At 40.0% G+C, this 27,745-nt stretch overlaps 1 protein-coding gene across 1 annotated transcript; it reads left to right on the forward strand.

Moving 5' to 3' along the window:
• The first annotated feature begins 62 nt into the window (after positions 1–62).
• On the forward strand, positions 63–26,602 carry LOC126053197 (trifunctional purine biosynthetic protein adenosine-3-like). The gene is made up of 23 exons (XM_049835061.1): positions 63–646; positions 2,103–2,208; positions 3,939–4,087; positions 4,885–4,980; positions 5,601–5,775; positions 7,363–7,474; positions 7,939–7,998; positions 8,829–8,954; positions 9,650–9,737; positions 10,920–11,005; positions 11,506–11,674; positions 13,792–14,023; positions 14,159–14,253; positions 14,995–15,104; positions 17,147–17,345; positions 17,920–18,171; positions 18,444–18,596; positions 19,907–20,113; positions 21,742–21,885; positions 22,218–22,348; positions 23,803–23,944; positions 25,166–25,281; positions 25,736–26,602. The coding sequence occupies exons 1-23, from the start codon at positions 505–507 to the stop codon at positions 26,006–26,008; spliced, it is 3,363 nt and encodes a 1,120-aa protein (XP_049691018.1). The 5' UTR covers positions 63–504; the 3' UTR covers positions 26,009–26,602.
• Positions 26,603–27,745: the final 1,143 nt, after the last annotated feature.

A 27,745-nucleotide genomic window follows, 5' to 3' on the forward strand; every position in this document is an offset into this window, starting at 1 on the left:
GTAGCAGGTGACAAGTCCCCCTGCCTCTTCGTGGGCTTGTGAAACAGCTTCCCCTGCAGCGCGTACCCTGACAAAGGCTTGGTCTTTCACAGCCTTGTCATCCTTGCCCATAGCACCGCTTTCAAAATGCTGTGAGTGTCTCTGAGCAGCAGCGCTAGCGGCAGGGTAAGCCGGCGTTCGTCGGGCTCCCCCAAAAAGGCTGTGCCAGACCTGCAGTGACCTGGAGCGCCTGGCCTCTGCTGCGTTGCTTGGTGGGTTTTCCTACAGCCTCCGGCATGGCATCGGCTAGCTGTCGGGGAATGGCAGCTTCAGCTAAAGAAACCCCAAGCCAAGAAACAGTTCTCATCCTTAGCGTGGAAAGGAAGACTCAGGTGGATGAACTAAAGGCCCAACGGACGGAAGACAAATAATAATTTGGTTCCTCTCTGAACACCAGCATCTGTTATTAAAAAAACCCCAACCAACCAACCCCTTGTGGTTTTTGTTAATGGTAGTTGATGGGGTATGGTTGAGCATGCTGCGTATCCAGCCAGTGAAAAGGTGGCATTGACATCTGAAAGGAAGCAACAACCACATAGAGAAATTTGCTTTGTTTTACAGCCTCTGCTACGTACTCGTGACGGCTCATCCTGCTGCAGCTTTGCCAGTATGCTATCTCGGTGAATAAACAACACTAAAATACATTGTTTCAGAGAGGCTTTCTCTTCTATTCATTAGGCAATGGTTTTCTATATGTTTTTAATTTCAAATTTGCTTTCTGTAAAAGTCAGATTTTGATATTGGAAGTTTCTGAGTCTGTTGTCTTTGTGCATATTCACTTCATCACCTAAGAAAACAATTTGGTCAAATAATTGCAATACAAATTGACCCGCTGGAATGAATGCAAGTTTAAATTATCTACTTCTGGCCAGTCATGTAGCAGAGAGACGTTTCAGGGCTGCACGAGTTCTGTTTCTGACTTAAATTGTCACAGTCTCCAGGCTAGAAGAAAAAAATCCAAAAACTGTTGCAAAAGAGAGAGAAATTTTATCATCCTATAAGAAATAGGATTATTTTTTCCTTGTGGTGGTTTGCTGTTCAGTCACGGGTAGAAAATGTAGAACTGTGAGTTTGCAAATCTAAGGAAGGAAATCTACATATACTCGGTAAGTGATGCTTAAGGCTATTGTATCAGGCATATCTCCTTAAACTGAGAGGTTCTAGTACATCTGTTCAACAGTACACAAGCCATTAATTCCATAGCAGTTTTAAACAAACTTTGTAGATTTCCTTTAAAAATTGTTTTAGTGGTGTAAAAGGGATGGCTTGTGTTTCTGTTACTGTGTTTTTTTTATTTCGCATTGCCTGACTTTTAAGACACAAAGATACTGTTCAGTGCTATGTTGGGATACATTAATTTTGTTTTCAGTAAGGAGTGCCAGCATTGCAAGCTTGCAAAACATTAACCAAAGGATTTCAGATACTATCATGAAAGGATTAGGCTGGTGAAGAGGGTGGTGTAGGAACCAGTGGAGAATAAAATAACACTTATATACATTGTATCTCTGGCACTGCTTGTATTAAATGTCCCCAAAAGGTAAAAAGGGTAGTAATTAAGGGGAACACAATTCCAGTGTGTGCTAGATATTAAAATAACCTTTATATATACATCTAAGGATATGTTCCATTACAAAGAATAGATCTGTGGGAGTTATGTGTGCAGGTTTTAACTGGAGTGTTTCTCTTTAGCTGTAGACCATGAAAGCTGTTTTATTTCTACAAGTAGCTTTTGCGATTCTTTATTTGTCAGAGGATATAAAATTGCTCTTAACATGGGAACTGGGCAATGATCTCAGCTTTTTGATACCACATCATAGCTGCTTTTTTTTTCTTTTCCTAGGACTGGTGGGGAGGAGTTGTTTTTGTTGTGAGCTAAGGAAAAATGGAAAGAGAGGAAAGTGGTCCACGCTGCTGAAGCCTGTGGGAAGGCCTGTTTTTAAGGCGGGTGGCATTAAGGGGAGACTGCTGGGGATCCTCCCATTAGATAGGAGGATAAAAGGGGGCAGGACAGCATGCAGGTCTGTCTGCTTCTTTCACCCTCTCACCCTTATCCTTGGCTTTAGGAGATCAGAAATCATTTGGCTCTGAAGCAGGAGGTGAAGGAAGAACTCGAATCTGTCTGAAAGACTCCTCAGCCTTTTGTGTGGACAAACAGCGCGGTCTGACACGGTAAGAGAAGATGATTCAAGTGAGATGTCCCTCTCTACAGCCTTTCCTCTAGGACCAACTGTCTTACCAGCTTTTTATCCACCACACTTTTTAATTGTTTTGCAAAAAATGTCTTTAGTGTCCTCACTATGACCTGGAATGGAAATGTGCATTTTTTCCACAGGGTAGGAGGCACTGCTTGGTTTCACTCTCTTCCCAGTCAGGAACTTTAATTTATTCTGCCTGAGAAAACCTCAGTCAATTGTGAAATTACATTTAAGGAAAAAATAATTTTGCTTTTAAAAACACTTTGCTTTTTATTAATAACAGTTGGACTGTAGTGCCTAATGAAGCTTTGTAGAGAGCATGTTGATGTCTTTGTTAGAGATAGAGCGGTTGTAACCCTTTACTTTTAAGTTCACAGCAACTTCCTAGTGATTCCAGAATTATTTGTCAAGTAGTGACAAAAGGGAAGACAAAGTTTGACATACACAGTATAAAGACTTAGAAAAGTCTTTTGCAAGGAAATCTGTTTGGTGATTGATAGAGCATTAAACATATGCTCTGTGTTTATACGCCTAGAGCACAATACCGAAAACTTAAAATTAGTCTCTTGCATAATCCACAATGGTCTGTAGTCCTCAGGGACAGGCTACTTACATTGAAGTACTTACATTGTACTTGGACAATTTAATAATTATGAAAATATAGTTAAATTTTATTTTGTTGATACAAGGTTAGGACGTCTTAATACTGCCTTGGGAACTTTAAACGTGATTATTGATTTATCACAGTTCTATGAACATCTTTTCTGAAATATTGTATCTCATTGTCACCATTTAGCTTCTGTTTGCCTTTGGAAGCTATGTAATGAACTCAAACCAATGGCTATGATTTCTTGGGAAAAGACTGCTGACATGTTGCTTGCAAAGCTGGTGGTTTATGGTATCTTTAATTTATTATCTATTTTCTCGGTAAGGACTGGATTATGCCATTAGCATCTTCTTAAAGGTCATGTTCTGGGGTGTTTTTTCTTTCTGACATTTGTCCACATTCAGCACATATGGAAAAATTAAGTTTGCAGATGTGACCTACATTGAGTATGATAATATTTCTGAAATAAATCAAAACTAATTTGCCTAGAAATATTATTGAGAAATTGTTTTAAATGTCAGTGTGCTAGTGAAATTAACAGTTGTTCTTTTATTGAGCATGCTGTTCTGCTGAAGTTGCCCTCTTAGTAATTGTCAAAGTATAAAATCTGTTCTGAAAACTGTCTTTACCATTTATTACTGAGGATGTTTACATTCATAAAAGCTCCTAGATTGACCACAATATTCAGTTTGAAATATATTTATCTGGTAATTCACCTAGAGCATTTGTATGAAACTTTTGGTCCTGTCCTGTGTAGTTGTGCAAAGGACTTGATGAGACCTAGTCATGACAAGATTATTTCATCCTGGATACTTAAGAGAGGAAGTCTTGACTATGCTGAAACAAGTGGAAAAAATTGTCAGTGATTTCACTGTTGTCACTATTTAAACCAAGTGTGAATGATGCATCCATCCAGTGACACTACTGGTACATTCACTTTATTCAGATGTCTTACAGATACCTTTCTAATACAGACTGGATTGATATTACTTACCAATTATAAGTGAGATATATAATTTATATATATTTGCTTATTTTTACATGGGTTTGTGAAATAAATGGGTAGTACTATATACGATGATTCTTGGTTTGCACAGGTTAATGGCTGATCGGGTGCTTGTGATTGGCAGTGGAGGGAGAGAGCATGCGCTTGCCTGGAAGTTGGCCCAGTCTCCACATGTAAAACATGTATTTGTTGCTCCAGGAAATGCAGGAACAGCTGATGATGGAAAAATTTCAAATTCAGGTAAAAAGGGGGGAAGAATAAATTATTGTGCCAAGCAATCAGTAATACGGGTTTTGGAACAGAAACAAAACTGACCACATCTGCGCTGAATTGGTAGGAGATAACAATTACTCTTTTCTTTTACTGGTACCACAAATTATTTAAGGCACATATTTATTTTTTCTGTATGTTTTGTTTCTGATTTTTAGAACTGCCTAGTAAAATATCATACTGTATCTATTTTTAGTCTAGCTTGTTAAGATAGTGAGGCTTATATGAGACTGTGTATTTCTACACCTCATCTCCTTCCTCCCACTGTTATGCTTGAATTCACTGACCAATTTCAGTGAAACTTAACAGAGGAATAGAAGGCTCAAAGTTATTAACTTCTGGATAGAAACTTCACTGGTGTCTGCCCAGGCTGCTCAGCTAAATTTAGCTACGTCATGTACTGGCACAGAGTAAATCTTTGCTCAGGTGTTGAATCTGAGTTTCTTTGTGAACTTACAGTTTTATTTTTTAAAGTTTTTATTCTGTTATGACAGGCAGCTTTAAAAAGTTTATACTGATTACATATATAAAATAAAATACATTTAAGAAGTTAGCAGACATGTATAAAAAACAGTAGTGCAAATTGGAAATGCTCACTGTTCCTTCTGGACTCTTACTATTATATTGTTTGTTTTACTGTGCCCTTCATGGGCTGTTTCATTATTTTAATCATACTTACTAGGGAGATGGAACAATGACATTCTCATGTCCCACCTCTTATTTAGGCTTTACAGTGGTAACTTAATATATTTCCTTTTTCTTTTCAGCTGTGTTAGTGAGTAATCACACTATTGTTACCCAGTTCTGCAAAGATCATAACATTGGACTTGTGTTAGTTGGACAAGAAGCTCTTTTGGCAGCTGGTAAGGCTGAAATAAATTAACCAGCACCTTGAATTCTGCTTTAAAATTACCTCTTTTGGCTCTTAGGACACACGCTGACTTAATTAAACTGAAGAGCAAGAAAATTTGGATTATCTTGTAAATGTAAATTGTAGTCACTGAAAATATTTGGCTTCATAGCTGTATGCTGCTTTTTGTATGGTAGAAATCAGCAGAGGAAATCATGCAGGATCAAGAATCAGTAATGGTTATAAGTACACCTGTGTCTTCTGCTCTGCTTTCCTTTCTATAAAGAATTTTCTTGCAATAGCCCTAACATTCTTGCTGTATGCAACCATACCCAGACCATCATGTGCATTTATTGTAATGTGGTACAGTAAGTTCTCCATGTCTTAAATAGTGAACAGAAGTACCAGACAGTCCTAACAGTAGTCATGGGGTACTAACTGTGACAGTGCTTAGTAATGTAAAGAGCTGAAGACCCCTTAAAACTAAATGATGAAACAGGTCATTAGATATGCTTTTTGAGACAAGGAAAAGTGTAACAGAGTGCCGGAATGGTTATGTCATTTTCCTTTTGTCAAAATGACTTGATATTTCCAAAGAGACAACTTGGTTCTTTTGTTATCTTTGATAATTAGGGATTGTTGATGACCTGAGAGCAGCAGGAGTTAGGTGTTTTGGACCATCTGCAAAAGCAGCCCAGCTAGCATCCAACACCAGTTTTGCCAAAGCCTTTCTGGATCGACATGGGATCCCAACAGCAAGGTGGAAAGCCTTCAACAATCCCCAGGAAGCTTGTAGGTTTATTATCAGGTAAATATTTTGATACTGGAAACTCCTCTGTGTGTTTGGCCCACGATAGTTACCTAGAACTTGGTAACTTTTCAACTATTGTTCTTCTCAAGTAGCTACTGAATGAATTCGTTTACTAATTAGAGACAGATGGTGAAGGTGCAGGGAACTTAAACAGGTTGATTTTTCTGTTCACAGATCACAGCTCTTCCCTTTGATCAGCTTCTGCAGGATGCTAGTTAGGCATTTAAAAGACAAAAAAAGTGTGACAGAAAAATATTTCAACAAATATTTCTGTAAGGGTAAGAATCATTTCTACACAGGCAGATATCAGCAAAATGCTGTCTGTAGAGTGATTTGGGAGGTACTGCTCAAATACTCATAACTTAAGGAGGGTACTCTTATTTCTTCAAGGCTACACAGCTTCTCTCTTACATGGAGAGAGAATTGTAACTGCATATCTCTGCAATTGCTTTGAGTGGTAATGCCTCTGAATTAATTGGGGATCCTTTAGGAGAGTAACTTACTGCTGTGGCTATTTTGGTCCAGTCTCACAGCAGCTGCTGTGTTCAGCTACACTGGTCTGTGGCTGTCTGTTGGTTTCACGGACTTCTTGTCTTTGCTGTCACATGCTACATGTGGTATAATCTAGTGGAACTTTTTTTTTTTAAATAAAAACAACCTTTTCACTGACTTTGCTCTGTAACAGCATTTAGTCTGTAATACTGCCATGTAGAGAAACAGGCCAACAACTTGTATGTCTGTAAGCACGCATAAGACTCAAGAAGGAAAAATGTATCTCAGGTCAGCACACTGCGATGTGGAAAAAGGGACCTTTGTGTGAGCCTACTTTGGCTGCTTGTATAAATCTAGGGTTGAGATTTATCCTAATATAAATCATAATGTGGAAAGGAGGAATGAGATGTTGTTTCAGAAAACAGGCTAGTAGTGTGTAGAATCAGTGCTTCAAAAGGAACATTTTTATTTGACGGTCCACAAGCTGGAGAGAGGTGAATGGATAAAGTGTAGTTAAAATTATGTTGATGTTACACTGTTTTGTTCTTTTTTTTTTTTTGATTCTAGATTTAATTTGTGTTTAAGAGTAAGTGGAGCAATTCTGGGGATACAGTGTTAATACACTAGTTCTAACATATCTTTTATGTGCAAGACCTAACTTAGCCTTAACCTTACAACCCTAAACAGAACTTCCATAGTGGTTTATAGCATTATTTATTGTAATCTGGTGTTCATCAATGAGTTCATCTTTCCAAGCCTATGACAGGAATAAAATAGTAACACAACTCGGGGAAAAGAGGAAAAAACTGCATGGTATTAAAGTTCAGTGACTTGTCCAAGGATATACATTGAGTTGGTGTCAGAACCAACAACAGAATTAATGGATTTCTGGTTCACAGTCCTGTGCTGAGGGCTGCAAATGCCCATTCACCTCCATGACAGGATGGGCTAGCAAGGAATGTGTTTTTCTGATGTGTTATTCTTCAACCATTTAGAAAAAAAGGAAGGATATGAGAGGCGTACAGCTTAAAAATTATAATTTCACTGGATGCAGTAGGGATGCCTGAATCTCACTTTTGCTTTCATTTAAAGCACAGACTTTCCTGCACGAGTTGTACGGGCAAGGGGCCCTGCTGCTAGGAAAGAAGTGACTATTGCAGCCAGCAAAGAGGAAGCCTGCAGAGCTGTCCAAGAGATTATGCAGGTGGATAAATCTTTAATTAATCAGTGGGAATCCAGTTCTTGATGTTCTGTAGCCTGTGAGTTTGTAAATTCAGCCACAGGAAGCAAGTATTTTCAGGAGAAACTTGCCCATTTGACCAAGGAGTTTCTCTGGGTATAATTCTCAAATTCCTCATGTTTGCTCCAGATAGTGGCCAGTGAGCAGGCTTTGTAGAGTTTGTGACTGAACTCTTGTTCCAGCACTGAGTCCCATTTCCCAGCCCCTCCAACTTTTTCATTTTTTGTTGGCTCCTGGGGTCTGATAAGTTATATTTCAATGTCTCTTCCTTATGTCCAAATGAGATTCTATTGGCTTTGCTCAACATACCAGAATTCAAGCAAGCTGGTACTTTTCATATACGTTGTTGTTTCAGTTAAAAGAAAATAAAGAGAGAATTTAGCCAGTAGAAGTCATATTTTCTAACTGAGGAATTTTTTTTTGTACAGGACAGAATGTTTGGAGAGATGGTTGTTATTGAAGAACTTCTTCAAGGGGAAGAACTTTCTGTATGTGGTTATGTACTTTTATTCTTCAGTGTTATTGCTATGCTCTATGCATAAACACAAGTTTATTGTTTCAAATAGGTTTTTTTTGTTTTATTTGCACTTACATAAATAAATATGCAATCTAAGCAATTTTATGTCATTCTAATCAATATATGTTGTCAGTAGAATTTTCTTCTACATTAGCCATAAAATTGCAATTGTGGTGATCAATTTAGGTGGAAAATGACCTTTTTTTTCCTAAGGTGACCTAAACCATGTTTGTATGGACTTTGTCTTGGAAATTGTTGTTACATCAATAATTTTGTGCTAAAGTTTAGTGCCTATTTTAGCACTTTCCTTACCATGGATTACTACTCAGTGGCAGGATAAAACTTAAGCATGCATATTCTATGCCACATGAAAACTGAAAACAAGTTTTTTGTGCAGGTTTGTCCTGCACTGAGAATACCTCACACTCATACAGGCCCCATATCTGCAAACACACAGATTTAACTTCAAACATATAAGTAATTCTGTCAAGTCAATGAAGACTATTCACATGCCTTCAGGTAAGCATATGTCCATGTGACTGATAGGTCAAGATCTAATTCATCAGAAAGGAATTGTTATGAGGGCCACCATTTCTCTTGATTATTTAAAATTGAGAAAGTAAGCTCAATGTATCCTTCAGATCAGTGGGCTTGCAGCAGAATAAGTGGATCCTGTTGCTTTTTATCTTTGATTCCTAAATTCTACTGGCAGAACTGAGCCTCAGCCTGTGACCAGCAGTGTTAACTTCCCCTAGGACAGGACATTGTCACTGTTTCTGTGTTGTGTGCATCTCTTAACAGTGTTTATGCTTCACGGATGGTGTCACTGTTGCCTCAATGCCCCCAGCCCAGGCCCACAAACGATTATTGGATGGTGACCAGGGTCCAAACACTGGAGGGATGGGAGCCTATTGCCCAGTTCCTCAGGTACAGCAGTCCTCCTCCTCAGCCTGCAATAAGGCTGATCACATCTGTGGTTAATATATCTCCTTTAGGGCCCAATCGTGTTTTTTATCACATAGGCCAGATTTCTTCTGGAATTGATTGATGCTTTGCTTGTGTAAGCACAATGCAGGGCTCAAACTTTAGTAGTCATTCTTTAGGTTTTAATGAGCCAGTGTTCTGAAGAATGGTCTCTCTTTTACCTTTTCCATTATTCCTAAACTTGGTGTTTCTCTGCTCCTATTAGCATCACTTGAAATGTCCCTGCAAAATTCCCCGCATGCCTGGAGTCTTTGTGTCTTGAATATAACCTTGGATTTGTTGTTGTTGATTCTTAAAGCTGACTGCATTGTTCTAAATATGCTGCTCAAGTACATTATTAGTGTGTTTTTTTTATAAGTACAGAAACAATCTTGCTGTGTACAGCCCAGATTGCCAGTGTCTCAAACCTCCTTAAAAATGGCCTTCTAAAGAAAGAACCAAACAAAAAGTCTTGGGATGCAAAGGATCAGTGTATCTGCCCTTAAGGCAGCAGCACCCTAAAGGAAGGAGTACAGTGGTTGGGGGTGGGAGAGCAGAAAACATAGCTGAGGCATTTACTTACCCCAGTCCTTCCAGGTCCTATGAGCTAGTCCAGCAAATGTCATCACTGTCTCAATCAGTTTGATGTTGATCGTCAGGTTCCAGAAGTTCTTCTAGAGAAAATCAACGATGCTGTCCTTCAACATGTTGTTGACAGTATGCGGCAAGAAGGAACAGCATATGTAGGTAAGTAAGTATTCAACTGAAAAACAAGTTAAAGTCATATCAAGGTTAGTTTCATTGTTAAAGATTGCTTTTGAATTCCAAATATTTGTTTTTAAAAAAAAAAAAGTTGTTAATTTTTCATGCAGTATTAAGCCTCGCTGGTTTGGTTTATAGCTCCTGCTTTGGAGAGAAGAACTTTTGTCTTTTCTTCATAAAACATACTGTATTTTTATTAAATATTTTTTATTAAAAGTTGCGAACAGGGTAGTTTGTAGTTCAGGGTATAATATATACTTAAGTTCAATTGTAGTGTTCGCTCCTATATACAGCAACATAAGTTTTCTTAAGATTTTTGTCTTAAGGCTGTTTTTGAAAAGGAAGGTGATGCTCACAGCTGTCACTTAATGCCAATGGCTGCTTTTGGTACTGAAGGCTGTCGAGATCACATACATGTAAAAAGTTGGGTTCCAGTCTGCGATGTATTCTCTGCTATTTGGTAACATTTTTACAATGCCCAAATCTGCAGTAAGAATGTAGTGGGTGTTGAACATTTTCATGATGATGATGGAGGAGCTGATGCTTTGTGGGTTTTAAAATTTAACACTTGTTATTCTCTGGGGATTGGTTTTCTGATCATACAATGAAAGGCCTGCTTTAGATCACCATATCTGTATATGTGAATTGCAGTAGAAATTACCCAATACCAACTTCAATAAGTTTTTGTTTGTTAGTAGCAGTAGTGAATTTTGGTTTGGTATTTTTGCCTGAAATACAGAGTTATACATCTATATTTATACATAACAATAGTGCTCTTAATGGTAAGAAAATTGCAAGGTCTGCATACTGAATGGGGTTTTATGAGAACTGTTTTTTTCATCCTGTCAGTTCCTTCTGATCTCTGAATGCCTGCATTTAGAGAGCTGTAGCAGGAAACAGAACTCAATTTTCTGATGCAGAGGGGTTGCTTTCTATTGTATTTTGTCTAAAATGTGATGCAATATTCCTCAGGTTGCTGCTTGCCACTTTGTTGGTTATTGTGGAATTATTATGACTTGCATATAAGTGCTTGCAGAATCCTTGCTCCTAATTCCTTATGATTTGTAGAAATGCGTCCCACATTCCAAAATACTGTGTTGCATTTAAAGGAGTTCTTGAAAAATAAACCTTTAAATTAATTTGCTTGGCTGTGTTCTTTCTGTTCAGGTGTGCTGCAAACAGGTTTAATGCTTACCAAAGATGGTGTGAAAATTTTAAACTTTAAATGTCAGTTTGGTGACCCTCAGTGCCAGGTGAGTGAAAGATACGGAAACTTAAATATGCTTCATTCTTTTACATCTGACTGTTCTGGCTTACCTCTAGGGAAATTTGCATGCTATATTTGGATTTATGTCTTCCTTCCCCTGAACGTGCAGATCTGAATGTGAATGTCTTAGACAATGTATGAGGTAACTTAAAATTTTGTCTAGTCAGCTTCTGTGAATTATTGGTTAAAGACTTTAAATTAAAGAACTGTTCCTCAGATTTTATTTTTCTGGATAGAAGCAGAATGGGAGGGGCCTCAATTCATGTTCCTTCTACATAATCTCACTTGTAAATTTATGACTGTTGCAAAAAGATGCTGCAAATTAATGCTCACCTATAGTTTCCAAATCTACTGGTATAGGGAAATACAGTATTTTCAGTTTGGCAGGTACAGATTTTATTCTATTAATTGAATTTTCCCCAAGTTGAATTTCAGCAAGTCAGCAAAATAAAAATTAACTTCTATCACTACAAAAATTTTCTGCAGGTAATTCTGCCACTGCTTAAAAATGATTTTTATGAAGTGATTCAAGCAACAATTGATGGCAAACTCTGCAGCTTCATGCCAGCCTGGTCAGAAAATAGTACAGCTGTGTGTGTGGTCATGGCAAGTCCAGGATACCCCGGAGACTATGACAAAGGCATGGAGGTAACAGGTAACTGCAGGAGGTTGTTTACTATTTAATTTCAGCATAGTACTTCAGTAGGTTTGCATTTACCTCTTCTCCCAGAGATGTGTACAGCTGTCCTCCATCCCAGCCCTCACACTCTATCAGAGGGTCCTATTCATCTGTCAGTCCTGGTCCTTGTGGAAGGGATAGCTGCTCAGAAAGATCTTTTAACTAAAGTGTATGCCTGTCCAAAGTAGCACAGGGGCTAAATGTTTAAAGTTACATCATTCTATAAAGCTCTGGCTGTAGCTGGTTGCTGAGATAAGATGATGATGGGGAATTACATACTCCTGGAACAACTCTGGTGTGTCCACCTGGAGTACTTCTACAAACTGTGCTGGAAACATGGACCGTGATGTTGTCAGCACGTGACTGCTTTTTCCTAGCTTTGCTCCCTTGCCAGGAGGTTGCATTATCTTATCTAATGCCTGACCAGGTGATAAGGGTGAGACTTGAGGACCTACAGCCTTTAAAATAGGAGCAGTGCATACCTCCGCCATCAGTGTGGTTCCTTCCCTTGTGTCAGCCAGCCAGGGTCATTGCTGTGTAATACTAATAAGGACCTCTTCTTCATAGGGCTTGAAGGGGTTTTGGAAAAGGTGGGCATGTGGGCTTTAGATCAATATTCATTTTCTGTGTTAAAATTATTGTGGTTTAATATCTCATTAAGATTTTTAAAATGTTTAAAAACAGAGGGAGCTGTTGCAGAACTATTTCCTTTCCCCTCAGCTACTGCCTTGCCAGTCCAACACTATGCCTTGTGTAAAGCAACCCAGACAACTGATCTTGTATCAAGGCCACCTTATTTTTGTCAGAACTCCAGTTACCCTACATGACACAGGGAGAAGGTCATGTTATATTGCTTTTTCCCTTGTCAAGATTTCTGCTGTCCTGTTCTCCTCACCCACCCTCCTCTTGCAGTTCCCTCACTGTATTTATTTTGTCAGTGATATTCTGGGGAAATCTGCATTTCTGTAACTGTAAAAATCCAAACTACATAACTGAATAAATCCTTCTGCTAGTGAGCTACCTTTCACTAGTCAGACTCAGGAACTTAACTTTTTTCAAGTAGATATTCATATCTTTAGGAATGGGGTGGTATGACACCCCTGCTTGTTAATCACAAAAACCCCAGTGAAATTCAATTCATTCTTTTATTATTATACTCCAACCTCTGGACTTGTGTGGGTTTTATTATTTTTTTCCTATTTTTCACATTGATTCCTACATTTTAATGGCTTAACAAACATTTTAACTGGAGTATTCCTTAAAACGTGATGGGAAGGAGTTAGGTTTCCATTGCAGCAAGGCCAGCTCAGGCTCAGCTTTGACCTTGTCAGGGCAGTGCTGTGGCAATGGAACACACTGTACGTTCAGCAAGTACAAAGGTCCTTTTTACTTGTTTATAAAATCAATCTAGCTAATAGGAAGGGGAAAACTGTGTTTTGTTTTGCTTTTCCAGGTGATGGCAGCAGTTCCTCCTCTTCCCTTATCCTCTCCTCAGAATACGAATCTAAAAAAACCCTGAACAATTTTGCTTTCCTCTAACAGGAAAATACATGGAGACAAATGAAAAGAACAAAATATGTCATATGTTTTAGCTATTGGGCAGCCACCTGCAAGTGTTTGTAGAGCATTGATTCCAAGTGTGGTAGCGAATTGTGTGGAATGGGCACAGCAGAATAGCTAGGGTAGTGCTGAGGTAACATTAGTGTTAATGGTTTAATGTCAGGGAGAACCCAGGCAGTAAACTGCTATGAATCGTGATTTTTATACAGGAAAGTCCTGCACAAATTATTCACAATTACAATATACAGCACAGCTTTGCCTTGGCACAGGGTAGTTGTATGTCCTGTTGTGGCTCCTGGATCCCTTATTTCTGTTCCTGTGTCATCTGTGTCCTTACTGGACATCTTAGAAGGGAGTCTTAAGGCCAGTGGAGTGGGATACCCTTCACTGGTAATGCTGTTTTTCAGAAGAAAGGTAAGGTGGGAAGCTTTATGGTTGTTTTCCCTTAACTGAAGAAAGGGCTTCAATCTTCACTGCTTTGCCAACATAGTATGTGATTTAAAATACTCAGAGAATTCCTTTTGCTTTTGTAGGTCTGCTGCAAGCCAAAGAGTTAGGACTGCAGGTGTTCCATGCTGGCACAACACTGAAGGATGGCAGAGTGGTGACAAGTGGTGGCAGAGTCCTCTCCATTACTGCTGTTAAGGAGGACCTGATGAAAGCATTGGGAGAAGCCAACAGGGGTGTAGCAGTCATACGTTTCAAGGGTGCCACTTACAGGAAGGACATTGGCCATCGGGGTATACGTCTTCTCAAACAGTCTCTGTATGTAAGCAAAGGCACTAGCAGAAATAGATGCTAGTCCAAAGTTTTATATCTATTGTTCTCATTTGTGTGATAAATGATGGTCTATGCAGAAAATGTCACTACCAGTGCTAGCATGTCCTTTACTCTCTGCAGGAGTCTAATATACAAGGAGAGATATGTGGAAACTTTAACCAGTGATGTTTTGTTTCATCAGCTGGAAACATCAATTGTAAGTGGTACCAGATCAGGTAAGACTGGGAAGAATCTTTTGATTTCCTCAGTATATTGAATGGAACAGAACTTTTTTTTTTCCCAGGAGGTGAGCAATGCATTCTTGGCATTGAAACTAAGCTTGAGAAGCTGGGCTGGGATCACCATGAAGAAAGAAAGCTAATTTCTTTCTCATCACTCCTCTTTTGCTTAATTAAAAAATAGTTGGCTTACCATGGAGATGATTGCACTTTTTCAAGGTTAGTCTAGTGAACAGAATTAACTCCTGGATTAATGGAATGGTTTCGTACATCACTGGACAGAAGTGATCCTACCAGCTGTATATATGAGTGCAACATCCAAACAGTTATTTTATTAGGGTGTATCTTACAATCACCAAAATTGTTATTTGCTCTTCAGACTATGTCTTTTAGTCTTAGCAGTGATCTACTGAGGAAAATTTCTGGTTGATTTTTTTCCCCTTAGAAAAAAGTAGCTACATAAAATAAAAAAGGTGAGCTGTTAACAGTTTGGTAAAATGCTTAACCTTTGCTATACACAATCCATGGGTCACAAATACAGAATAATAAAGATCTATTTACAACACCATCAAATATGTGACTTTGGGGTCCATGCTTCATAAAGCTCTGCATGTTTCTGTCAGTGGACACAGTGCTGTCTTCTCCAAGAAATTGTAATTTACAGTGCTTGCCCTGGTGAGTGTGTTGGGTCTTTTTATTTCCCTTAAAAATGATCCTTGACATATTTGTACTTGGCAGGCAGTCATTCAGAAGTAGGAGGCTTTGCTGGCTTCTTTGACTTGAAAGCATCTGGTTATGATGATCCTATCTTGGTATCTCAAACTAAAGGCCTTGGACCTAAACTGCAGGTAACTTGAAACTTGACTGTGGTAAAGCTTATGTTATCTCCCAATACTTTTTTAAGTGCCACAACCAATGGCACTATCTGCACTCTTCTGAGCATTATAAATATATCTCAAGTCCACTGCAATGGTCATTTGAACTTTGTAGATGATCATTTGAGCAAGGCCTGTGCATATGTTATTAAGAATATGGAGGCTCTGGATATTTTGTGATGAAATGATAATAAACTAAAAAATATAGCGGAGCACTTAAGGAACTAAGAACCAGAACTTTTGCTATAAAATAGAGGGTCCATTGACTTCAAAAAAGATCAGTTCAGAGGAGTACAGGGGAGTGTTGAAATGATAACTGTCAGACATAGCTTAATAAATTGTATGCAGAGAGGTAGCATGATTAGCTCTCTTAGGGCACTGGGGAAAAGAAGGATGGAGGGGATAAACATTAATGGGGAAGAGAAGCAAATAAAGAATGCTAATTATACAAGAACACACAGGATAAGTTGAGCCAGGAATATAGTTATATATTGAATCAGAAGGCTTTCAGTCATCAGAGGAGTGGAGGTCTGAAGCTGCCTTTCACTGGTCAAGCACAGCCACTTGTTTCAAGTTGCTATTTATACCTTTAGTAACAGCATGATATGGTGTGGCTTCCTGCAACAGCAGGAGACTGAACATAATAATTCAGAAGGTCTTTTGCAGGCTTACATCCTTGGACACCCCTGAGCATGAAAAAGTGATTGGTGCTGGCTCTTGTGAGTCTTTGTTCCAACTGCTTGGCAGAGAGACATTCCCAACTGTGTTTACACAGACTGTTCCCAAGACTCTTCTTTGGCCAAGAAAAGTTGGCCAATGCCTATACGAATTGTTACTAGATCAGTGGGAGGGAGATGTTACAATGCAACAAAGGACACGGGATGACTGGTTTCCATAGTACTTCTAAATCCACCAGCCAGTGAAAGAAATCAGGCTTGTAATCCAACACAGAGTTTGTTTAGGTGCCGATCTGTTACCATTTTGAAGCTAGTGATTAGTATTTATCTGCATTTTTCCCTTGCCCATCTTTCTGTACTGAGTTTTTCTGCCCTGGTATAACTACACTGATAGACCTGTGTCAGTAAAAGGTAGTTTCCTTGAAAATTTATCCATATATATGCAGTCTTTGTCCTATTTCAGACCCTGAAATGGTAAGTGACAGAGATGAATTGCACCGTGTGAGCTGGTCCTGTGCATCTACATCAGCAGTTGGCACAAGTGGAACTGCTCTGCTGTATCCCTGACAGTGTAGCAACACCTGCTTGTAATAAAGTAGTGTAAATGTCACCACTTTATAGAAGCCATGATGTCTGAATCAGGTTTCATTACTTGTAGGATGTAAACACCTTTAACTTTTTTAAAAAAAACAAACAGCAGCCTTCCTGAGGGATATATTATTGTTTTGTGAAAGACCTGTCTTTCAAGGGAGCCTACAGACCAGGCCCACATTCTTGTCTGTGACATGAGATAGCTGAGATCAAAAGACTTCTTGGGGAGGGTGGGAATGAAGAATCTCATTTCCCTGTAGAGGGAAGAAGAAGAAAACTATCTAATAAATTGTTTCACTGCACAGCCCAGTGAAATTAGTAGACAAAAGTAAAGCAGAACACACAGTAATGTTGGAGCAATCTGTTCTTCTTTTTGGAAATTGGTAGGATGTTCTACAGGTTGAATATCCTGGGAATGTGTGATTGCTTTTAGACACCTCTTATTCTGGATTTGACATAATATTCCAAAAAGCAAACAAAAAAACCAACCCAAAATGACAATTTCTGGGTAGCTGGAGCTAGAATTTGAATTAATGTTTCAAAAAACAAAATAGATTTTTCTTTTCTCTGTAAGAAAATGGGCTGGTTTTCTTGATTTAAACTGGATGATGCACCAGGTTATCTTCTGCCTCTATGTTGTATATTGATTCTTTTCAGGGAAAAGAAGATTTCTGATTTTTTGACTGATTAATGTCTGAGTTTTGCGTATTTCTTGTCACCACTGCTGGTTCTGACCATGTTTTGCAGATTGCACAAGTATGTAAAAGACATGACACCATAGGTCAGGACCTGGTTGCCATATGTGTCAATGACATCCTGGCTCAAGGAGCAGACCCTCTCTTCTTCCTCAGTTATTTTACCTGTGGCAAACTTGATGTTGAAGTGACTGAAACAATCAAAGAAGGAATAACTGAAGCTTGCAGAAATGCAGGATGCGCTTTCCTGGGTATGAACACTCCTCTCCTTTGAGATTTGAAGATTCTGATGTTGAAATGGTTACTAGTGAAATAGACTTTGTAGGCAGAGGCAGTATGTGGCATTAGACCTGTTGATTTCTGTTTGGTGGAAAAACAGTCAAGCATTTGGGCTTAAACTTCCTTATCTGTAAAATGGGTCAGCACAGAGGGATAATTTTTACTATTCATGCATTTGCATCCTAATTCTTGCTTATTTATGCTCGTACAAAGGAGAGTAAAACTGAATGCCTCACATTCTTGAAGTGTTAATAGGTTTTCATTCCCTCTCTGATACTCAGTCATAGGAAGGAGGTGCCAGATAAGTAGCATGAAAAAAAAAAAGTTTCTTCTTTCAGTAACTTCATGAAGCTTTGTTTTGTTGAAACCTTGAGGTGAGGTAAGAAACCAAGAAGAATTTTAAAAATATATCTGAATGCGCTTCTTAGGCTGCATGTCTCTACAGCTATCCTGGATATGTTGCTTATTTTAGGAAATGTTATAGATTTAAAGTTAACAATAAAACATACTTAGAGCTAGTGCTGACTGCTTTTTCTCCCCACTTAGGTGGGGAGATGACTGAGGTGACTGGCATGTATTCTTGTGGAGAGTATGACCTGGCTGGCTTTGTGGTTGGCGCAGTGGAGCGAGGGCAGATGCTTTTGAGGCTGCAGAGAGCTGATGAGGAGGATGTGCTTATTGGACTGGCCTCTTCCGGGATTCATGGCCGTGGCTTTAGCATCATAAGGAAGATTCTCTTAATGTCCTCCTTACACTACTCCTCACCAGCGCCTGGCAGTTGTGGTGACAAGACTCTAGGTACATTATCTTTCTTCTCAAAAGCAAACCTGCAAGTGAATTGTGTTCAGACATTTTCATAACTAGGTGCTGCCAAGGGTTGTTTACTTCAGTCTTTGGGGTAGGTATGTGGGCTTGTGTCCACAGTTTTGGAAGAGTGGGCCAGCACTTTTTGCTGCTTTCCAAGGTTGTCTGCCACAAAGAGCAGAAGGGAACCTGTTCAGAGAAGCATTCCCACTAAACACCTAACGATCTTTTAAACAAATTGATTGAATTGACACTTCTGTTTGCAGGAGATACGTTGCTGACCCCAGCAAAAATGTACAGTCCATCTTTGCTGCCTGTCCTTCGCTCAGGGCATGTGAAGGCTTTTGCCTTCATTGCTGAGGAGGGGTTGCTGGAAGGCATCTCCAGAATCCTGCCAGAACACGTCAGTGCTGTCCTAGGTAAATATCAAAGATGACTGTTTCTGTTTGACAAAATTTATATACAGCAGGGAATTGACTTTTCAGCTTCAGTTGTAGAGATACTAAAAAATGTTATGTGTCTACATAGTTGGAGACTAAATGACCTGAAGTCAGTGCTTTTCCAAAGAGCCTACCAAAAGCATTTCTATTTCAAGTAAGCATCAGCTGATGAGCACCACTGTCTCTTTGGATAGGCAAATTTAAGGAGAGTTTGAAGGCAGCTCATCTCTAGGACAAAAGGTATTTAAGATTGTGTGTTCTGCAGGACACCTCTCCATACTAAACATTTTGACCAAACAGTGAAGCTTGTTGAGAGAATTAATTTGCATTATTTGCTCCACAGTACATGTGCACATGTGCGCATGCACACACACATTTAATGCAGTTTTGTGGTAGGTGGTAGCTTCCCCACAACAGATTAGCATTTGACATCTGTAAGCAAGGCAGAACTTCTTCTGTTGAAGCTGAAATTGGGCAGTGTTCAAAAGTTCAAAATACTAAAGAAAACCATATTCATGTGAGTCCAAAAATATTGTGGGGATGATGAGGTGGGAAGGAAGGTGTCTGTATGTCTGTCTGTATTTCTCTAGAATGAAATTAGAAAGGAAAGCAATAAACCCAGCTTACTAAGGTGGTGCCTAGCTTGCTTGCCAGTGCCTGGAACCACAGACAACATAACAAGCCCAAGGGTTTGTTAGTTTTCTAAAGTGAAGTTGAGATGGCAAGTCTGCACTATCAAGCTTTCCACAGGCAACCCAAGGCCATGCCTGTGTAAGCAGGATCACTGTGAAAGCCCATCCATGGTTCCCATCCATGTGTAGAACACTCAGCCCTGTTCCAGTCTGCCCATCAATATAACTAAGTATACACTTTTATTATTGATTCTTTAAAACAGAAAACCAGGCTCTGCTTAAGTAGTCCAAAAAAGCCAGAAGATGTTTTGTCCCATGCTTCCTTCATCTCTTACAGAAGAGGTGTAAGTCACCTGTAGCTTCCTCCTTCTGGCTGATGAGGGATGAATACATTTTAATTCGCCATCATTTCATACATGTTCTCATTAGAAGGCCTAGAGAAGACTTGGCTCCCACACATTATGGCTAGAAACCTCTAGCTAAGCAGCACCTATAAAGCTAACTGGAAGTTGGGTCAGTTTCCTCCTTGGACAGTATTCTTAGAATCACAAGAATTAGTCTGTATCAGGTCTTGTAATATACCACTGTTATTGTATGTAATAAAAGATGGGTAGCAAACATTTGTGCTGACCATATACAAATTTCAATCATTTTCAGATGCTCTCAGTTGGAAGATTCCTGAAATATTCTGCTGGCTTTGCAAAGAGGGAAACCTCTCTGCGGAGGAGATGGCTCAGACATTTAATTGTGGAATTGGTGCAGTCTTGGTTGTGCAGAAGGACCTGGCTCAGCATGTTCTCAAGGACATACAGAGACATGAGGAAGCTTGGCTGATTGGGAAGATTGTTGCCCCTTGTCACACAGGTTAGCAGGTGTCCTAATGGGAAATGAAGACACTCACAAAAATTAAAGAGAGTATGGTTTGATTCAAAGTGTAGCAGATTCATCTGTCTCACTTCAGAGGGGTTTTCACTTAAGGATGTGCTATTTCATTTTAAAGTTGATACAGGGTAAGTTGTTTTAGAGTGTGATTCTGTGAAGTGCTGAGCATCTCCTGCAAGGCACCAGTTGTCCTCAGTTGTGTAGGTGTTAAAGAGTTTTCAGTCATGGGTTTCTCTAGGTTTGCTTTATTAACAACTCAGAGTTGGGCCACCACCACAGTGAATGGCAACCTTCCAAAAATTTCTCATTCTTATATACCTTTTTACCACCCATTATCCCAGTCCAAAGTCTTTGTAATTTTCCAGTTGATCTCGGTTCCCATGTTGTTATCATTCATCATTATCTTATCTCATCAATTCTTTTGTTCCATCTGATCATCATCCTGTGGGTTTTGAAGTCTATCTTGGGTCAGTCATCTTCTCATCCCCTTTACTTTAGGTCTCGTACCTACACAATTCTGAAAAAAACTCTCTGGTTGTTGCATTTCACATTCATCTTTGTAAGTTCTACATATTTTATTCACTCCCCAGCTATGCACCTGTATCTTGCTGATTTTTCATCTTTTGTTTGATCTGTCTCTACCGATTAGCTTGATTGGGTTTTAAACAGGTCCTGAATTGGGGCTATACAGGGAGGCAGGCTGAGGACACTGTTCATGGCCTGTTGAGCAGCTCTGTTGCCATTAATAACCTTAACCCACTCTATATTAATTTCTAACTGTCTTACAGTCCTAAATTTTCTAAAATCTTCTACAGTAGGCACTGAGGAGACTCCCTATTGCAAAGTTTGTGTAGTTCACATCTGTTGCCTATCATTTCACTAGGCTGGAGGCTACTTGACACCCTCATATCTAGATTTCATTATTAAATACAGTGAGAAGTGAATGTCTTGTTTTCAGAGTGGCACTACTTGAATAATGTCTAAGCTAGGTACCTGCTTGAGACTTGAGTAAATCCCTCTCATGACTGTCCATAAGGACTCAAACATTAATTGATTATATTTTACCACAATCATGGTAATCATCCCACCTCCTTTTCAACCCCTCCCCTACTCACATGGATCCTGTGTAAAGATTGAGAATAGGCCACAGCTGTGTATAGTCATATGTGATGGTTAAGTCTTCATTCTGGTATGTCCACTGATTGACATACAGCAAGGTATAAGCCAAAATCCCTCTGGGAAACAAACAGCTTGGGGAGCAGTTTGGGCAGCCAAAATGCAACCTCAGTTCTGTCAACATAGTTTTTAGTGTAATTTTGCAACACGAGAGAAAGACGAAGACAGGTGTAAAAGATGGGGGATAATCCTTGAAAAGACCATGCCATACCTAGGCCTTTGTAAACAATTCTGCAAGTAAGTAACACAAAAGAGATCAGCATGACTCGTGTGAGATGGTTTGTTCAACTAGCACACATTTTTGTAGTTCAGTTAGTGCTAGCATAAATTCATTGCTGATAATTGAAACTTATGATTAATAAACTATACAAAGTAAATTTGGATGGAAAAAGTAAATTCTAAGGTGTTTTAACATTTTCCTCACATATATGGAGGAGGTTCTCGCATCGAAGTCGAGAATCTTCTAGAAGCTCTGCAGCTGAGCAGCCCCCAGCATCTGCTGAATAACACTGTTGGTGAGAGTCAACACCAACCCAGAAAGAACAAAGTTAAAGTAGCTGTTCTCGTCTCTGGAACAGGTGAGCTTTCATTTGTCATCACACAGAGAAATGTCCTCACAAAGGAGAGGCTGAATTCAGCCCTGATACAAGTGCATCCACCTTGCCTTTTTTTCAGTAGAGTCTATGGAGCCTTCTAAAACCAAGGCTGCATTTTGACTGGAAGTCAAGAAGTTGTATTGTACTTCTTAACAAATGAGCTTTATTAGTGCACAATTTCCTTTAGTCCTCTTCTATTTGTGCGGTTGTTGAAAACAAGATTTTTCTTTAGATAAACGTGACTGAGAGCCAATTCTCAGTGACATAGCTGCTCACCTATTATTTCATGAATGTTTGCTCTCTCTTCGTTTGAGGCACAAACCTTGCTGCGCTCATCAGTTATGCAAAAGAGCCAGGCAGTTGTGCTCAAGTTGTCCTTGTCATCTCCAACAAGTCTGGTGTGGAAGAACTACGAAATGCAGCCCGGGCTGGAATTCCTACCAGGGTAAAGACACACATTTCCTTTGCTTTTTATCACCAACTCACAGCTACTGAATCCGTAGGTTTTTATGAAATGCTTGGTAAGCATTTATGTTTCACTTTTGTTTAAAACTTTTACCATGGATAAGTGGATGTAGCACAAAGCTGTCAAAGTTATGAGTAGAGGCAGAGCTGAAAGCTGTATGGACAGTGCTCAGTGGAGGCTGTGAGTCTTTCACTCTTTAGCGAGTGCTACAGTCCAGAGTTAGGAAGGGACTAAAACTGCAAGTGCTTTGATAATTTGGTCTGAGACTGTAGCCCATGCAGCTTCAAGTTTTAAGTGAAATCAGTAAGACTTCAGGGTCTGCAAAACATATAAGAATTTTGTCTCCTTGGCTCATCCCTTTTTAGAAAGACCTTTGTTTCATGTTGTGCTCAGTCACTTTCGGTGGTACCATACAAGTCTTTTCTCCTGCCTGTGGTCAGTAGAATAGCAGTGTGTTACAGAAACTTTCACTGGTTTGTTTCATATTAAAAAAATATAGAAATGCCCTACCATCATGTCACCGTAGCTGTCAAAGTATAGAACATGGCTTCTGAAAACTTTCACCAACTCGGGATTTCAAATGCAGCCCAGCAGGAACATCTCCGTCTAACATAAAATGATTGTGAGCAGTTATCATGTTCATAGAGCTATGCACAGATGGAAATAAATACTTAGAGGCTCTATGCATTATAAAGTTTTCAGCAAGCTTCCTCAACAGCTGAGTTGGATTCACATTACTTTTTTACCGGAGGTATAAAGACTCATCTCTAGAAAAAAAGTTAGGTTATTCATTCACATTTTCATAGGCAAGAGCATGATAGCTTTGTTAGCTCCTTATTTTAATGTCCTCGTGAACAGAGTCAGGAATCAATACTTACCTTGGGAGCTGAGGCTGATAGGTGGAGTAGAAATAAAAAAGTTCCTGACTCCTCCTCCCCTTACACAGAATGTCTGGCCAATTTGTTGTCTTTTTAGATAAGTTCATGGTTTTCAGTAAGACACTACAGACTAACTGGTGGTGATGTTGTCAATGACTCATTACTATTTTTACTTTAGTCTTTGGCTAGATGTTCTGGAGTAAGACGTCAGTATCTTCCAATGTGTTCCCCCTTATTTCACCCTACACCTCATTACCCACCTGTTTCTCTTTTCACAGTTGGCTTCTTTTTGTGCAGATTTTCTACACGTCCTAGAAAGCATCCTGTGTGATACAGCTAGTGTTAGCTAGCAAGTGATTGGGGTGTTCCCAGGAATGTTTATATGAATGTGAAAAAACACAAACGTCCTGAATAATGTACCAACTTATAGCTTCTTAAATCCTTGATTGTCCTGGAACGAATACGGTTTGCTTTCTCTTTGTTGCCCAAGTAGCTGCTCTCATTCACATGAAGTTATTTCCTTGATACGGCTTTTGATGTGTTTTAATATTTTAGGTGATTGATCATAAGTTATATGGGAGTCGCTCTGAATTTGACAGCACGATTGACCGAGTTCTTGAAGAATTCGCTGTTGAACTAATATGTCTTTCAGGATTTATGAGAATTTTGTCCAGTCCTTTTCTCAGAAAATGGAAAGGTAAGAAATTATACATGTAGAAGAGAAATTAAAATATGGATGCTTGGTCTCACCAGAATTACACAGTCAGTTCTTCGTCTTTTGGTTAAATCTCTGTCAGCCTTGCTGACACTGAGGTTTGCACGTAAATCAGTGGGGCTGCCCTATGCCTTCATTCGTTCCAGCCAGTGGGACTGTGCTGGGATTCTGACTGTGTATTGTCAGAGAAATGCCTTGTGCTGGCATAAGGAGTAACAGAGGGGCAAAATCAGGGTCACGAAGTTGGTCTGTGTGCTTTCCTTTTGGGAAGGAGAAATGCCTGCGAAGCAGGCAGGAGTTTGGTTCTGTCTGCAGTAGGGGACAGGTAGTGTAACAACTGCGTCATTTGTCAAGGAGCTGTGCTGGGGAGTTGTGCTGAACTTACTCCCTGCAGTTCTCACTCAGAAAAAAAATGGGAGAGAGACTGATTTCTCAGTTCATCTCCCTCCTGTGCTGCCCTGAGGGCTGCACCGCATAGCACTACTCTGTACTGTGTGCTGGAAATACAGCTGTTACAGACCCCTGAGTGAGTGTGACTCTGCTGTGGGGCAGAGGTTTCTTTAGATGCATTCCAGGCCAGTGGAGCCTGGAACACACACTCCTCCTTCCTGCTGGCACAGGGCACCAAGTGCTAGCTCCTGAGGCCTTGCTCAGAAGTTACTCACTCACTATGCAGATTGCACTTGGACAGGTTCCTTTGGGAATGATGTTTCCTATGAAAATCACTTCCATCTGTGTGGTGGCTCTGCATGAAGCTGCAGTCTGACATCCTCCGCTTCCAAGCCCCTCATCTGCAGCATGAGGGCTGGTCACCTGGGAGGGGAGAGACTTACCACTCCGTCTGTCCATCCACAGACGCAAAAGCAAATGAGGTCCTTGGCCTTAACTGAAACATACTTGCCTGGCTACTGCCAAAGCCTGCACACCATCACCTGTGTTCCTGGAAGAGCAGTGTTTCCTCAGATGAGAGCAGTGCTTCCTCGGATTTCCTTAGAGATCATAACACCATGTGTGTTTTGCTTTTTAACCTGAATCTGAACATGCCCTGTTACATTCTGACTGCAGTTGAGACCATTTAAACTCCTGAGTGGCGCTCAATGCTGTTGTTTTGAATAGACAAGCACATCTCACTTTTATTTTTAAAGGAAATTCAGTTCAAATTGATGTTTTTTTCTTTTTTTCTCTTCCCTCACTGATGCCTAGGGAAAATTTTGAATGCCTCCCCATCACTTTTCCCACCAATCAAGGATGGAAATGCCCATCAGCAAGCCCTGCAAAGTGGATTCAAAGTCACAGGCTGCACCATTCATTTTGTCCTGGTAAATGTCCTCTTGCCTAACATTGAGTAAGTTATGAAAAGGAATTTGCTTTTTTCTTTTCTTTCTGAAGGCAGAAACAGGAAGAGGTAACAGGAATGTATGGAAATCTTGGGATTGTTACCAGTAAAACCAGGAAGATCTGGGGGTTACATTGCATTTGTAGTTTCTTGAGGTCCCATCTTCTTCCTTCATATTATGGGTTTTCAGTTTCTCCTGCTCTCAGCAAACTACACTCTGAATCTTCTAGCCCATGTCTCCCTTCCCGCTATATGCCCTGATGTAATGTAGGTCCCCATAATGGAGGTGGCAAGCCTCTCCAGATGTACTTTAAGACTCCTGCACAAAACTACACGTGCTTGCCTAGATCTTTCATGAGACTTTCTCTGCCCATCCATAAACTTCCTGAGACAGTTCACCAGCCTCTTCTAAAAGACTCCCAATATCCACATTTTAGGAGGAATCTAGTCCAAAAGCAGTGATCCACCAGGAGCCAGTATCTGTGAAGGTGGACGACACCGAGGAGACACTGTCAGAAAGGGTTAAAGAAGCCGAGTGTCGGGCTTTTCCCATCGCCCTGCAGCTGGTGGCCAGTGGAGCAGTGCAGTTAGGAGCCAATGGTAAAACCTACTGGAAACAAGAGAGTCAAAGTCTGGATCTTCAAGAAGAGAAGAGAGTCTGCACATCCTCTCTTGTAGCTCTGGAGCCTCAAGAAAATGATGTGGTGTAGCCAGTTTAATGAGTGGCTTGCTCTCTGCTCATCTTTCCCTCCTCCTCCCTGCCCTCCATGTGCTTCTCTTTGCAGGCATATCAGTGTCACAGGTTTCCATTCTGAGCCGTGATTCTTTTCCCTTAGCTTGCAGCTTTAGTTACACTCCTTTTGCAAAATTGGCGGTGGAAGCCAAGCTATCGTTTCAGATTTTGAACTTCTTTTTGTTCTGTTTTTTCATCTGTAAAGGACATACTGTGTTACAGGTCAAAGAGGGGGCTTCAGCTGTAAAAGTGGTCTAGTGCTTCAGAGGGAAATTAATTCTTCCAAGGGATCAATTTTTATTGGCTGCATCATATTGCAGAGCACCAAGAGCTTCACAAAGCAACTACAAACAGGAACCATGCTGCTGCAAGAGGGTGACCAGCTCCTGTTGGATGCAAGAGGCCAGACATGTTGGGGCAGATCAGAAGTGAGGCCTCCTAGCCTGGCACAGTGTGGATTTGGGAGTGAACGAGCACTAGGGATGGATGTATAGTTCTGTGGGAGGAGGTGGGCGCCTACAAAGACCTCATCCTTGCGATCCCCACCACCGTGGGAGCACCTCACGGTACACTGGAGAAGTGGACATGTAAACAAGCACCTCTGTGGGAGCCAGTCTAGTGAGCTGCCAAGCACAAGGTCCGAAGGCCAAAAAGGCAGGGAACTTTCAGAAGGCAAACCAAAATGAAACAAACTCCCTTTCACAGATTGTCAATATGATGTAATAGTGCATACTGAACATACATGTAGACACTTTCCCCTGCTCCTTGAAAGGGAGGGGTGCACAGACATTCCCAGAATTTCATATTAAAACGTTTTGATCTTGAGGGATGACAATTTGATTAGAGGGACTAGAAACACTGGATTTCAGGCATTTTTTCTTCCTTAATCTTTGAAATCAGCAGAACAAGACAACCTCAGCTTAACTTGCAGTAGCAGGAAAATCTCAGTTTTCTTTGTTGATTGAATGATTGGCTTGGTCTAGGGAGTCGCTGCTGTTAAATAAGCCTTTTGCTGTGGAAGCTTTTTTTATATCTGCTGGAATAATGACTTGCATGCAAGTAACCAATCAGAGGAAGAAAGCTAGCTAAGAAGCTGCTTGAACAAACTAGAACAGAAGTAGCCAGAACTGAATTTTCCAGAGGGATCACTAACAGCCATTAGATGCAGTGAAAAAAATGTATTCTTCTTTTGGTATTACCCGTACTGTACTAGTAAGGGGCATACTGTATATCTTGCTCTCGGCTGTATCAGGCTGTTTGAGAACATCAGTCAGCTCCAGTTAGAAAGTCTAAATTTTTCTTTTTTTTTTTTTTTTTTTTTTAATGTGTAGCTGGTGGTGTTTCAGGAGGGAAGAAAGATTCAGATCCCTCCTGTAAGCTTTGCCATTTATGTACAGAAATCTGTATTTGTCTCTTGCACTCCAATGACTGAAGCAAGGAACATGTATTTTTCATGATCTGAGAGAAATAGGAAGAACTGTAACAAGGCAAGATTAACAAATGTTTGGTACATATAGATAATTTTTATGATAAACACGTTGCTTAGTTTGCTTTCAGTCTGTTGTAACTGTGTAGTAACTTCCTGTTGTATATTATTTGAATTGCATAGCATGCATGACTGAATGTTCCAAACTCAACAAATAAAATGTTAAAAGAGAATAGGGTGCTAGTTATTGTGCTCTGATAGGTCTCCAGGTGATCACTATGGTATTGA

Source organism: Accipiter gentilis, chromosome 32 (assembly GCF_929443795.1).
Source record: "Accipiter gentilis chromosome 32, bAccGen1.1, whole genome shotgun sequence".
Lineage (NCBI taxonomy): Eukaryota > Metazoa > Chordata > Aves > Accipitriformes > Accipitridae > Astur > Astur gentilis.